We start from the raw sequence: 14,507 nt of genomic DNA, 5'->3' as shown, positions 1-14,507 counted from the left end.
AAGAAAATTGCTTTTGATAATGCATGTGCCCCTCTTCTAGTCAAAGAACTTAAGGACAAAAAGTGTTTCCCCAGAAAAGTAATTTTATTTAAAGTCTGCAGCATTAAAAACTGCCTGAGGTTACAACCTGTCCTGCAAACTGACAAATATAAATCAAACTTCAGACGACAACATGCTCTTCTTCTTTTTGTTTTTGCCTACTTGCCTGCTCTTCTTATTTTGAATTTGCCAGGCAACAAATTTAGTAATAATCTTCTTTAAACCCCTTTTTCTCCCTCTCCCTGTCTCACATGCCCACACACACACACACACACACACATACACACACAGTTCACAGTTTAATTTGTCTTATCAAAAAAGAGAAATAACTGAAAGATATAACTTAGGTATAGTATCAATATTTGAAAAGAGAAATAATATTGAACAAAGAAAACCTCATTTATTCAAATAAAAATGTACAAAAATCGTATCATGGGCTGGGGTTGTGGCTCAGTGGTAGAACTCTCGACTAGCATGCATAAAGCTCTGGATTTAATACCCAGCACCACACAAAAGAACTAAATAAGCAAAATAATGGTACTGTTTCCATCTACAACTAAAAATATATTTTTTAAATCTTATCATATTTTTTCACTGTAGTCATTCTGATTTCCATTTAGTGCCATTTGAAAATTAGGAATAAAACATATCTCTGAAGTAGAAGGGATTTAAATCAATTAATATAAATTCCAAACCATACTGATATACCTTTTAACTTCCCTATTCTTGAATAAACATCATTATTAAACATGTACACATTTTTTCATTTAAATTTATTCTTAAGCAATATTTTTTTTTATTTTTTCATAAAAAAACATGTTGGCTGATGATAATTTGAATATTATCAATAAATCATGGCATGATTTACATTTTATAAAGAGTGTTTGCCAAATATTCTGCTGTTGTTTAATTACTGCACCAAAACTGTGTGAACTTCCACCTCAATTTTGATTTCAACATCAAAAATGATCAGAAAACACATTAACAAGGCAAAGGGGTGAAAGGTCTGTCCCTCATGTAACAAGGCTTTGTGGGGACAGTAAGGAGACTTCCAAATACATCCAAAGTAGTTGAAAAGGCAGGAAGGAGACAGGCTTGAATGATTTTATGGTGGTCAAGGGGTGTCATCAGGGTGTAAGCCATCTTGTGTGGTTTGAATTCCTAGCTGATGGTATAAAGGGAGTAGCAGAGCTTTGATGTTAGCTTGACCAGATAAGGAGCAGAAGAAAAAATGGGAGAAATCAGTCTTGAAAGTTTTCAATAGTTAAACTTCACAGACATGGAGTCACACGCTTCATGTCACATGTATGGTAGGAATTGAGAGTTGGGTAATAGTGTTGTGATTTCCTTTATTTGCATTTCTATCAAGAATCCCTGTAGTTTAGACTACTTGGGGAAAGAGTAATTACAGTGGTAAAAAGAAAAGAAATTCCTTGCTATTCAAATTTTAGAAAATTTTACTAAGATCATGATGCATTTTTTCATCATGAGCATAGGCCCTTCGTATGTTTAAGTAGTTACAAGAATAATTAAAATAATAATAATTATTTGGATTAAACTCTGACTTCTGATTTTGGAATTGTGGAAAACTAAATGACATGTTAAAAAAAGGTGTTTGAAACTTGTATGAATGCAGTCATTAAACACAAAATAATATTATGTACTCAGAGAACAACTAGAAAGAATGAAATCATTTGATAAAAGCCAAGCAGGATGGTAAACTGGAAATTTGATAGTGAGATTTTCTTTAGTGTGGGACTGGCAGGAAATGCTGATCTTCCAACTTAGAGGTTATGGATTAAATGTCCATTTCAGGCCAAGTCTCTGGATCTCTGTGATATATTTTCATTTCCTGTTGTACATAAATTTGTACCCCTGGAACGTACACCAAAGTTAATAAAACCAAAGACTATAAATTTTATATATATATATATATTTTCCTTCATATTCTGCCAAATAGTTCTAAATACTTCACTTTCCATATATTCTGCTTGAAACAGAATTAAAAAGACAACATTTAAGAATTTAATCCACCGATTTGTGCCTCGTGTGGTTTGGAGATCTTATTTACACAGTTAATATCATCTGGTAGCCACTAGGATAAGAAATTAACTTCAAAATGATGCTATTTATGAGATGCATAATATAAACAAATGAAAAGTTATGCTGAAAACACAATTTTTCATTTGGTATCCTTGATGCTTCCAAAATAAATCTGTCCAATAGTTGTTTTACAATCCAAAAATGACAAACATATAAGGATGTAAAAAAATATTCTGTGTTGACTGAGGATCTAGTGTGTTTTAAAAGATTACCTGGACTAGATAATTTATAAAGACTAGGGATCTATTTTGGCTCATAGTTCTGGAGGCTGGGAAGTCCAATAGCATGACATTGGCCTCCATTCAAACATAGTGTAAAGAGGAAGGGAAGTGGACACATGCCAAAGACACAATATACAAAGGGAAACCTGAATTTATAATAACAGAAAGCTCATGGTGACCAGTCTAATCCATGAGAATCATTTCAGTTCTGCATGAAACCCTCTTAAAGTCCATAACTCCCAACCCCATTGAAATGACAATGCAATTCTAACATGAGTTTCAGAGGTGACAAACCAAATTCAAACCATAGCAATTAATAACCCAATAGAAATAATCTCATAACCTGTGGCAATAAAACAAAATCATGATTTTTGGAACTTGAACTAAATGTTCATTTTGGCAAGAAAAAATACACATTGATGAAGAAAGCATCAATTAATTAGAAGAAGTAATTGTAGGAAATCATATGATGGTTCCATCTAGCAAAACTAACATGTTGAAAAATAAGTCATATTAAGAATGGAATTACATAATTCACACTTACTTAAAAGAAATTTTGAAATGAAAATTTCAAGAAAATGAAGAGATAGTATTGACAGAATAATTAATAAGAACTTAGAAACTGATTCTAAAATGATATATTCAGGAAGAATTAAAGTAAATCTACATCTAAACATCACAGTGAGAATACAGAACAAAAACAGATGACATCAACAGAGTAATTATTAAGTGATAATAATGCATATGCAAAAAGTAACAATAAGAGGAGAAGCAGTCTTGTCAACTGTTGTGATGGAGGTCATAAAAAGTTATCTTCAGAATCACAACATTATTAAAGGCTATCATGCCCAGCCGAATAACTATTAAAAATAGAAGTTGCAGCTGGGCATTGTGGGGCATGCTTGTAATTCCAGCCACAGGAGAGGATGAAGAAGCGGCCAACCTCTGCAATTTAACAGCCTTGTCTCAAAATAAAATAATACAAAAGTAAAATAAAAAGTTCTGGAGATGTAGTTCAGTAGCAGAGCACCCCTGGGTTCAATCCTCAGTACCATGCACAATAAAAGAGATTAGTATACAGGGCTTGCTTGGGTGGACATATCACAATTAACACTATTAGTATGTAGAATTAATACATGTCAAACAAAACTAAAATAAAAAATAGAATCATATAAAAATTTTAAAATTGGATTATAAGGAAGTTACTATTCACTATCAGTAAAACTGAAAAAGAATGTTAAAGAAAATATTTAAAAATCATCACAAATGGAATACCAAGAACAGAAGTTATTTAAAATGTTTTGATAAAATCAATAAAGTTAAATCTTTAGAATTTAAGAATATTTAAACAACAATAAAATTAGCAATCAATGTAAGGTGTGTCTCACATTACTGTGTCTTTCACAACTGTTCAGACAAGGGTTCAACTTCTCTTCAAAATATATTCACATAAAATATATATTTGCAATCATAGATAGTTTCCTTTTTAAAAGTGTCAACAGACAAAATAGTTATAGTAAACATAAGGAAAGTGATCCTAAATATAAACTGTAGTTAGAAAGTAAAATACAGTTTTCTAATTTTGAAAGTAGAAGCATAACATTGACAGTACTTCAGAATGTTAAAATATTGTAAACTCTCTACCCAGAGGAAATCAAAGAGAGTGGGAGATCAGTCTAAGATGGGGATAAAACATTCACTGAATTTTGAAAATATCTTCTAAAAACTTAAACTTTGAATAGCTCATACAAAAATATATTTGAATTTTTTTCAAACCCCATATATTGTTCAGGTGAGGAAGGCCACATTTGAGCACAGTCTACCCCTGGATCACTGTCCTTTGATATAATTAAGTATTTGCATCTGAAAGCCCATGGAATTTCTGAACACCTGTTAGAATAACCAAAATCCATCACTATATGCCTGGTTGTAAGGCAACAGGAACTCTTACCTATTACTGATGGAAGCGTAAAGTGTAAAGTGGAATAGTAAATATTGAACATACTGAACATACTATTATCATATGTATTTCTGAACATTTACAAAAATGTGGGAAAGATATATCTATATGAAAAACTGTACCTGGATGTTGACAGCAACATTATTTATAATTGCCAAAACTTGTAAGCATCCAGGATGCTCTGTAATAGATGAATCGATAAATAACTATATGGTACATTCAGACAATTAAATATTATTGATTGCTAAATATAAATTAGCTATCAGACTGTGAAACAAGAAAGAATTTCAGATGTACATTACTAAGTGAAAGAAGCCAATATGGAAATATTATGTACTTTATTGCTTCAACAATGTGATATTCTGGAAAAGGAAATCTATGGAGACTATAAAATGTTTAGTAGTTGGCATGAATTAAGCAGGGGAAACTATGAAAAGGAAGAGTACAGGAATTTTTTGGTGGGGGATGAGATATTTGGTATAATAATACCAAATACACATTCACAAGCATCTATCAACCCATAGTATGCAAAATACCAAGTGAGAACCCTTGTGTAAACTACAAGCATTTGGTGATAGTGATGTGTCAAAATAGGTCTATCAATTGTAATAAATGTGCTAACCTTTTAGGTTATGTTTATAATGAGAAAGACTATGCATGTGTGAGATAGTGAATATATGAAAACTCAATGCATTTTTCTCAATTTTTCTGTGAACCCAAACTCCTCTAAGCATTCATATATATTATATGAAATAAATTATGGTGATCAAAACAGGAAGAAATCTGATGGTAATTGGCACTACCTGTAGACAGGAAGGATAAAAATGATTCCTTTAATAAAGAAACAAGGTAGCCAAGTACAGTGGCCCACTCCTGTAATCCCAGTGGATTGGGAGGCTGAGGTAGGTGCATCCTGAATTCAAAGCCAGCCTCAGAAAAAGCGAGGCACTAAGCAACTCAGGGAGACTCTGTCTCTAAATAAAATACAAAATTGGGAGGGGGATGTGGCTCAGTGGTTCAGTGCCCCTGAGTTCAATCTCTAGTACACACTGCCTGCACCCCCCCCCCCACTCAAATAATAAGAAACAAGGTAATTGTAATAGGTAGTGTCTTTGTTACTGTTATGGCTCTTATTGCTGTATAACCACCCCAGTATGTACTATGTGGGATAATGAAGTCCATTCAAATATTTTATGACAAAAGGCTATTTACTTTCAAATTTCCTAACAATAAATATTTATTTATTATAAATTAGTTTTCTAGTTTGTAGAATGTTTATTAGATTTCCAGGAATAAAATATTCAGATTATGAAGTTTTCTTATTAATAGGTATTTGCATGTGTGTCTGTTTTGTATTCTGTATATGTCTACATACTTTTAGTACCTCAAGATGTGTATTGCATTTTCTATTGCAATATAAGTGTTCAACATGTTTAATAAATTCTCGTTGAAAGAATGCAGAAAAATAATTCACAATAAATGCATGTAATTACCTGCTAGAGATTTCAAAAGATACTAATTTGGAATTGCAAAAAGTCAATAAAAGAGTAGAGGTATTTTTAAAAAGTGTTTTATGTAAGAATTCTCTCACAATAATATCTCATCATCACTGACTGAAAAAAAAGTTTAACAGCTATGCCTCTCTGCCTACTTTATTGTACTATTTTCCAATCCATTAACTAGCAAGTTAATACAAATGTATTTATATGATAAAACATTTCCATTTTTAATTAAGAATATTCATATAAGATATATGAAACTATGAACATGGGCAATACTTTTTTTTTTTGTACCAGGATTGAAGCCAGAGGAGGTTAAACACTAGCTGAATCTCCAGCCTTTTTTATTTTCTATTTTAAGACAGGGTCTTGCTGATTTACTCAGGGCCTTGAACTTCTGATCCTCCTGCTTTCCTATGAGCTAAGATTAGAGGCATATTCCACCATTCCTTAATAGTGCAATATTTTAAAATTAATTTTTGAATACATCTTTTATTAAATTATATTTTGAATGATTTAAAAGTTATTTTATCAGGATGGGACTAATACCAACTTTTATATTTCTATTATGACTTAGAAGCATATGTAGTATGACAAAAAAAATTGATTATTTGATTGAGTGTAATATATATATATATATATATATATATATATATATATATATATATATATAAAGAGTACACATAGGTGTGTGTGTGTGCATATAAATTTGAATTTTCAAAAGACCTCAATAACTTCACACATGTAAATTACTAAGTTTTTTGCTCATGTGTAAAGCACATTTTTTTTTTACCAGTGGAATTAGTATCAATCTGATTTTCATATCATAAGCTTCAGAGGAAATGGAAAATTGGGGTAGACAAATTAGGATCAAAATTGAAGAGTGGGAAGTTTAGATGTAGGTGATTTATCCAAGGAAGATAGAACTTGATTAAACATTACAATGTGAGACTGAGGAAAACTTGTGGGGTTTCTTGAGGGAAAGGATAAGAATAACATGTAAGTGTTAAGTTAGAACTAAAATAGGGAATAGTAGGAGAATGGAAAAAAGTATTTTATTTTGTCATAGCTTTGCTTAAGGCTTCCTGAATATCACAAATCTGTTAAGAAAATATTCACTGCACAACAAGAAATAACAGCGTGTATGAGAGTGTTCCAAGAGAATGTACTGTTACTTATTCCTCAAAAGCAACTTTTTGAGGCTGGGCTTTTGTTATTCCCATTTTACGCTTGAAAAAATACCTACTTTTTTTTAAAGATCACCTAAATGTTAAGAAATTCAAAAATTGTAAAATTAGAAATGTCCACTGTCCACTTACGTTTTTAAAAAATTCTTTCTTTAGTACCAGAAATTGAACCCAGGACCTTGTAAATACTAGGGAAACTATTGGGAACTGAATTAGAGCAAACTATATTTCATGCTTGTATAACTATGTCAAAATGAGAATCAATAATGTACTAAAAAAAGAATAGATAAAATTTTTAAGGGGTATATTGTTTATAAGGTCTCTGCCCTCATAAATGGACTAATACCATTATTTCAGGAGTGGGTTCACCCCTCTTGTTCTCTCCTTCTGTTATGTGATATCTCCCATGTTATCACCCAGAAAGTAGGCTCTCACAAGACGCTGGTGCCTTGCTATTGAACTTTTTGCCCTCCCAAACTGTGGGCCAATAAATTTCATTCATTATAAGATACCCAGTCTCAGGTATTCTGTTAGAGCAGTACTTAAAGGAACTAAGACACAAAGGAAATGGCTTATAGAATCTGAGCAATGGGTGATTGGGTAGATCAATGTTCAAAAACCTGATGTGTAGGAGCCTAAGTCAGGAATGCGAAATATGTGAAGTGTGCTAAGCGGAATAAAATAGAGTCAAGTGATCCAATGTCAGTTGTCCCAGCACCATTCTTTAAAGACTTTTTTTTGATCCTCACTTAATTACCTTCAAATAAATTCACTAAAAATATGAGAGTTTCTGGACTAACAATTCTGTTCCATCAGTCTATATGTCTATATTTATATCAATACCACAATGTCTTGATTAGTATTATTTCTGGATTTTGTTCGTTTTGTTTTCAGGAGATATTACTATGCTGCTCAGGCTGGGCTTTAACCCCTAGCCTCAGGTGATCCCTTAGACTCAGTTTCCCAATTAACTGGGACTATAGACATGCACCACCACATCTAGCTCATAATAGATTCTGAAATCAGTAAAAAAAAAGTTATATGAAGTAAAATAATAAAAATCCTCTGATATTTAAGGCAAAGTTATTTTTTAATATAAGTGTTCTTGAGAACCTTTTATTTTCAAATAATTTCTTCTCAAAATTTTCTGCAGTGACTTCTATAAATGTATTATTTTATTATAAGTATATTATATATTATAAATATAATGTATTTATATATTATAAATATAATGTATTTAATTTCTTAACTTCACTCATGCAATCCTTTGTTATTAGACCCAGAGGCCAATTAATACAGAACAAGGTGTTTTTGAGTAATGAAAAGATGGACCTCCTTCATTTATCACTTACTAGAGATGTCCTGTTTGTTCAGACAGCTATAACAGAATACTATGGACTAGGAGACTTAGAAACAACAGTAATTTATTTTTCACAGTTCTGGAACCTGAGTTCTAGATTCAGTCCCATTTCTGTAGTTGAGACCAGTTTAACTGGTAAGTTGAAATCTGTAAAGTAGTTAATGTTTGTGTATGCCAAAAAGTTGAGAATCATGACAATTACTTTATAGAAGAGAAGAGTTCACAGCATTTCGGCAACAAAGAGAGAAAGAACAAAGAGCATTTTATAGTGATAAATGTAAAGTCTTGTGTCCTAATCCAAAATATCAACCATTCAAAAGAATGGATCACTTAGTTATAAGTAAAATAGATGGCAGATTTGGCTTGCCAGTGAGATCAGTAGGAATCAATCGTAAGATGTCACTCCAACAGAGCTAATGGGAACTTGTGTTTTATGAACAAAACTATAGAAACCAACTGAGGAAGTGAGAACCACACTTAGAAATCTTATTGGTTCTGGCTACCATACATTGTTATGCTTAATCAACTTAAAATAAATTCAGAGAATGACAATTCTATGGTGAAAATAATTCTTGAAGGCCTACTGTGTACCTAAGACTTCACAACTGCTTTATGTAAATTGCTTCCTTTCTCTAAAAACTAATAAAGTTTGATAGGTGATAATAATGAAATGTTTGTGAGTGACCTCAGAAGGCATCTGATTGTCACCCAAGAGACCACTCTTAAAAAATCATGCTGATGATCAGCTTTTGCTTCCTAACCTCATACTGGGTCAGAGGGTAGATGTGATCAGCACAACAAAACTGTTCATATCTCTCACAGCTGATTTAAGTTCACCAAGTTCATCAAGACAGAATTTGCCCAAATCATCTGTTTAATAATTCTGAGGGGAAAAAAAAACTACAACAAAATCTGCATTTCAGTTTTCTGCTGACATATTTTGCCAAGAATCAACATCATATACAGAAAGACAGTTTTTTTTTTTTAAAGATAGAGAGGGGAGAAAGAAAGAGAGAGAGAATTTTAATACTTTATTTTTTAGTTATCGGCGGACACAACATCTTTTGTTTGTATGTGGTGCTGAGGATCGAACCCGGGCCGCACGCATGCAGGCGAGCGCGCTACCACTTGAGCCATATCCCCAGCCCCAGTAAGACAGATTTTAATCAAAAGACAGCTCAATTAATCTTTGTCTTAATGGTACTACATTTGTCATAAAAAATTTCAGTTAAAGCCCAGGTTTTCGATATCCTCTCCAGTGATGATGCTCAGCAGGGTAACACCATTGTTTATGCAAGAAAAAATGAAGAAATATCTTCAGCTAACTCTGATTTGAAAATATACCTCAAATTTAGAAATGTTACAAATTTGAACAAAATGATGAGTCTTGGAATTGATGAGACACATTTCATAATCCTGCCAGCCTCAAAATATCTGATCAAGGGAATCTGCATAACTGTGTTTTAAAACACTAAAAATGGGTTGGGCATTCAGGCAGCATTGTTCTTTGGCAGAAGGTGACTGACTCTTGGTCATGCCCCAAATGGTACCTAATAGCATTGCTCTTTTTGTTTTATACCTGCAAAAACTTAAATTTGATTTTTTTACAGTTATATCCCAATAAAACTTTATTTCCACACAATGAAATCTGAAATTTATAAAATTTTCATGTTTTACAGAATATAAGTATTTTGATATTTTCTCCAACAGTTTTAAAAAGGAAAGGTGGTCAGGGAGGATTGGCCTATGGCTATAATTCCAGATAATCAGGAGACTGAGGCAGGATGATTGCAAGTTTGAGGCCAGCCTACGCAAGTTAGTCTCAAATTAAAATTTAAAAAAATGGGGATATAGTGCAGTGGTAAAGCATTTGCTTAGCATGCTAGAGGCCTGGGTTGGATTTTCAGTACTGAAAAATAAAAAAAACAAACAAAAAAGTAAAATCATTGTTCACCAGCCATTTAAAAATTGGGGTGGGAGAATCTGGCCCCAAAACTTTATTTACTGATTCCTATTCTAATTAAAGATTCAATGGAAATCAGTAGGCATACTCTTTATCTATTTTTTTTAAATGTGGTGCTGAGGGTCAAACCCAGTGCCTCATGTGTGCTGAGCAAGTGCTCTACCACTGAGCTATAACCCCAGCCACAGGAGGCACACTCTTAAATGTTTTTTGAGAAGTGAGGCTCTTCTCAAAAAACTTAAATTTGAATACAGAATGTTTCCTTTGGGGACAGGACTGCAATCAATTTCTCTTCTGACACTAGAGCTTCTGCTCTTATATTACCCTATCCTACTTTAGACTAGCAGACAAGTATGAGAGCCAAATGGAATTTTAATTTGAAGTTGGGAAGACAAGATTTAAGGAGAGTTGTGATTGCTGTGCAATTGATATAAATACTATCCCCAAAATAAATGTGTGAGGGAATTCACTTTTTTACGTATTTTTTGACAAATTTAGGCCTAGAAACACCATACCATTAGATCAAAGTTAATCTTGGGCATTATGAGGATCCTCTTCTTTATAGGGTCATGAAAGAATCTGGGCCAATTGTGATAGCTAACAAAGATTGGAAGATCCTTTATATTTAGTCTTTCATGGTTACCATAAATATCCTTTCAGTAGAAAGTTATTTGATCTCTAAGGTAAGTAATAATTGCTTTCATACTGAGCAATGCACACTGGGTCTGTGGCTAACTTTTCAATTGGTCCCATAATCCTTGCCTCTGGGTAAAAAGATGTGGTCTCTAACATTTGCTGGCAAAATTTATGTGATCAGAAAATACAACACATATCTATGTTTAGGTAAATTTTCTCTGGTTTTGAAAACTTTCCTACCATAAAAATCTGGGTAATGTTGTGAAATAGGGTGTGTGGGGAATGAGGCCAAAGGTATAGTGCAGAGAAATCATAAATTGGTATCTCTACAACATTTACTCAAAAGAGTTTTCTTCAAATATTTAAACTTTGCAAGCAAAAGAGGGATTCATTTTTATTACACACATCTCCAATATAAAACTAAAGGATAGATTTTCTCTAAAGGCCAATCATAGTTTTTATTTATTTTTTTATTTTTTTCATGTAAATAAATAAGCCTTTATTTACATTCCAATTTTTATAACAAATCACATCCACATTTATGTTTCCACACAGTAATTTATATTTAAAACACTAAATTTAAATAAGAATTTTAAAATAGGTATCAACTACATTGGCTGAAGAACTTTTACACAATGTAATTCTAAGACTTAATGCCAAAACTTTCCTTGTGAATGATCCAGAAAAGTGTCAGTTACCACATCAATGGACATATACAAATGCAAATACACCTCCACAGAACATTATCACCCCTCTTACAAAGTTGCTGCTTTAAAAATCCTGGTAGAACTGACCTGGTCTCTTTTAAATCAATGTCACAAGAGAAAAAAAAATAGAGATAGGTGGACAGTTCTGGGTTAACAGACTAAAGATACATAATAACCAAAATGAAACGCATGAGCCTTGACTGAATCCTGGTTCAAAAACAATTAGACATTTTAGGGAACTCTGAATGTAGACTAGACATCACGTGATACTATTAAATGGTTCTAATTCTTTTCAATGCAATAATGATACTGTGTTACATAACAAAATATCCTTATTCTTAGGAGATGCTCCATGAAGTTTTTAGAAATGAATTGTCATAACACCTACACTTTATTTTCAAATATAAAAAAAAATAGGTACAACCAACAGGCACACATTTAACAATTACTCAGTCCAACTTTTCTATGTCAAAAATTCTTTCATCATAAAAATATGGAGAAATTTTTACTGAGTTTATTTCTAACTTCTCATGTCTTATTTCAGCGCATTTTCCTAATATTCATGTTGTGAACTATACAAGGAAACTTGAACACAAAAGATAAATAATCCAAATCAGAGTAAATAGAAGATATAGATAGGCTTGGCTGGTATTTCTGGAATTGCAGTCTCTTGAATCACTACAATGGAAGACTATCTACAAGATATTCATAGGATTGGATTTTACCTGCAAGTGGACAGAGCCCCGGAGGAGTCTGCTGTCGTACAAAGGACAGAAATTCATACTCTGCCTGCTGCAATGTAATTGTACTCTCCTTCACTGCCTTGGTAAGACCAGACTGCAAGAGAGAATTCCCAGCCCCCAGCAGAAACACATGAAGTCAGTTTTCAAAGGTATCCAGAAATGAAACTTTACTTCAAAAATGGGCAAGTATCACCACAGATGGACCATTATTAGAACTCAAGTTCAAATTGAAACTGCCATCTTTTCACCAAATTTTTCTTAATCCAAGCCAATAAGTTATGTTCCTGATTGTTAATAGCATTTCCACACAGTCAAAAAAGATGGTGCTCAAAGTCCAAGGATATAACCTCTGGGAAGAAACAACTATTAAGAGGACAGCAGCATTCCCCCTTCTCTGAGAGTTGATGTCTAACCTCATCCAAAAGACTGACTTGAGTAATACTTGACAATCCACAATGCGTTCGCCACAGACTGAATATAGGAGAGAAAAAAGAGGACATTCAGGAGAAGATGATCTCGAGAGGTCCAAAAGATGAAAAGTAAAAAGCAAGCAGTTTCCCAGGCTTGCCAAGCAATCTTCCTCTAACCCTCTTTTTAAATAACATCCAACAATGGTCTAGGATTCAGATGTGAGCGCAATAAGCTTGTTACTGTTCCCCAAAGCAGCAATCTTGTTATTTGGTAATGTTACCTTCCCATGGTGCTCCTTACACCAATCTGATATGCTGTCCAGCAACTCATCTGGCTGTTTTATAATCAGGTTAGGACCTTCAGCCAAAATGTTAAGATCAGAGTCTGTTATCAGACAGGCCATCTCAATAATCTGGTCCTTTTCAATGTCCAATCCTGTCATCTCCAGGTCCACCCAGACCATTCGCTGTGCCATGCTCTCCCCTGCCGCCATGGCTGCGCCACCTCCGCGGACACCTCGCGACCCGAACTGCCGGCGACTCCCACCCACACCCCGCAACAGCCTGGAGCCCACGGAGCCGCCTAGCATCACCCGGCACGAGCCGCCACGGCCCCAGCCTAGCCTCCTGCGCGCGCGCAGGCGCAATGGTCGCTAACGTCGCAAACCCGCGGGGAGGCGCTGAGCGAGAAATCATAGTTTTTATAAGGAGGAAATTTTTTAATTAAAATTCTGGTTATGCGTCGACCTTCCACAGTGAAGAGATCCCTATCTTTTGAAACTGGTTATGATCTATTTTATTAAAAAAAATAACCATAAGAGTCTTCTTTCAACAAATACGCACTGTCACTCAATACATACTGTAGGCACAGTGACTCCTGTATTAAAAGCACTATAGGATGAGAGTTACATGGATCATTTTGCTAGGTTATTATTCCAACTTGTAAGGAATTTTATGAGCAGAAGTCTTTCAATTGATTTGTTCATAAGCTAGCAGACAGAATGCACTTGAAAAGCCATTATTTGTATTGGCTTTTTTCATATTTGTTAAGAAGATGGGATTTATTTTTAACTCATCACTTTCTCTGTTATTTTCTTTGTTACTGATATCACTTGAAGTAGTCACTGAACTAAACAATCACTTTGCAACAGTTTCATCATCATTCACATATAATTTCTTTTAGAAAATGTACCTTTTACAACAAAGCCAGGCTGTTGCCTATGTCTGTTAAGTACTGTTACAAGTTTAGGAACTGCTCTTGTATCAACTAACACTAATTTTTAAGTTATTTTTGTTTCTGTATGTTAATGAAAAGGATAAGAATTCCTAAATTCTTGATTATCTTACTAAGATTTTATTCCATTACACATAAATCCACTAAGTTAAAAATAAAGACTATTTATCTTATATCTCATTCTTACTAATAAATATAGAACTATTGTAGCTATATTATTATTGGCAAAATGAACTCACTTCGAGGTTCATATTTCATATTGAACCAATCAAACATCCTTGCTAAATTTAAAAAAAGAAATCTCCTTTCAGTTTTAAAATTTCTGCAATTGAGAGTTTATTGTCCAACAAAACTAGCCTGTTGTAAATCAGAGACATAAAATCACAAAGCCTATGAAAAGTTGTGTCAAGCATGAAATTAATACTTTGGAGACACTTTTATGAGA

General features: G+C 33.4%; 1 protein-coding gene across 1 annotated transcript in view; it reads right to left on the bottom strand.

The window, feature by feature from the left end:
- The window catches only part of LOC143640947 (oligoribonuclease, mitochondrial-like), a 60,247-nt gene extending 46,816 nt beyond the window's left edge, over window positions 1–13,431 (bottom strand). Inside the window, exons 1-2 of the mRNA XM_077108450.1 lie at window positions 13,110–13,431; window positions 12,401–12,512 (exon numbers count right to left, since the gene is read on the bottom strand). Coding sequence (XP_076964565.1) covers window positions 12,401–12,512; window positions 13,110–13,418 — 421 coding nt within the window. The 5' untranslated portion in view covers window positions 13,419–13,431. The remainder of the gene's footprint in view (window positions 1–12,400; window positions 12,513–13,109) is intronic.
- Window positions 13,432–14,507: the final 1,076 nt, after the last annotated feature.

Source organism: Callospermophilus lateralis, unplaced genomic scaffold, assembly GCF_048772815.1.
Source record: "Callospermophilus lateralis isolate mCalLat2 unplaced genomic scaffold, mCalLat2.hap1 Scaffold_79, whole genome shotgun sequence".
Classification (NCBI taxonomy): Eukaryota; Metazoa; Chordata; class Mammalia; order Rodentia; family Sciuridae; genus Callospermophilus; species Callospermophilus lateralis.
This window is presented reverse-complemented; position numbering and strand designations above follow the sequence as displayed.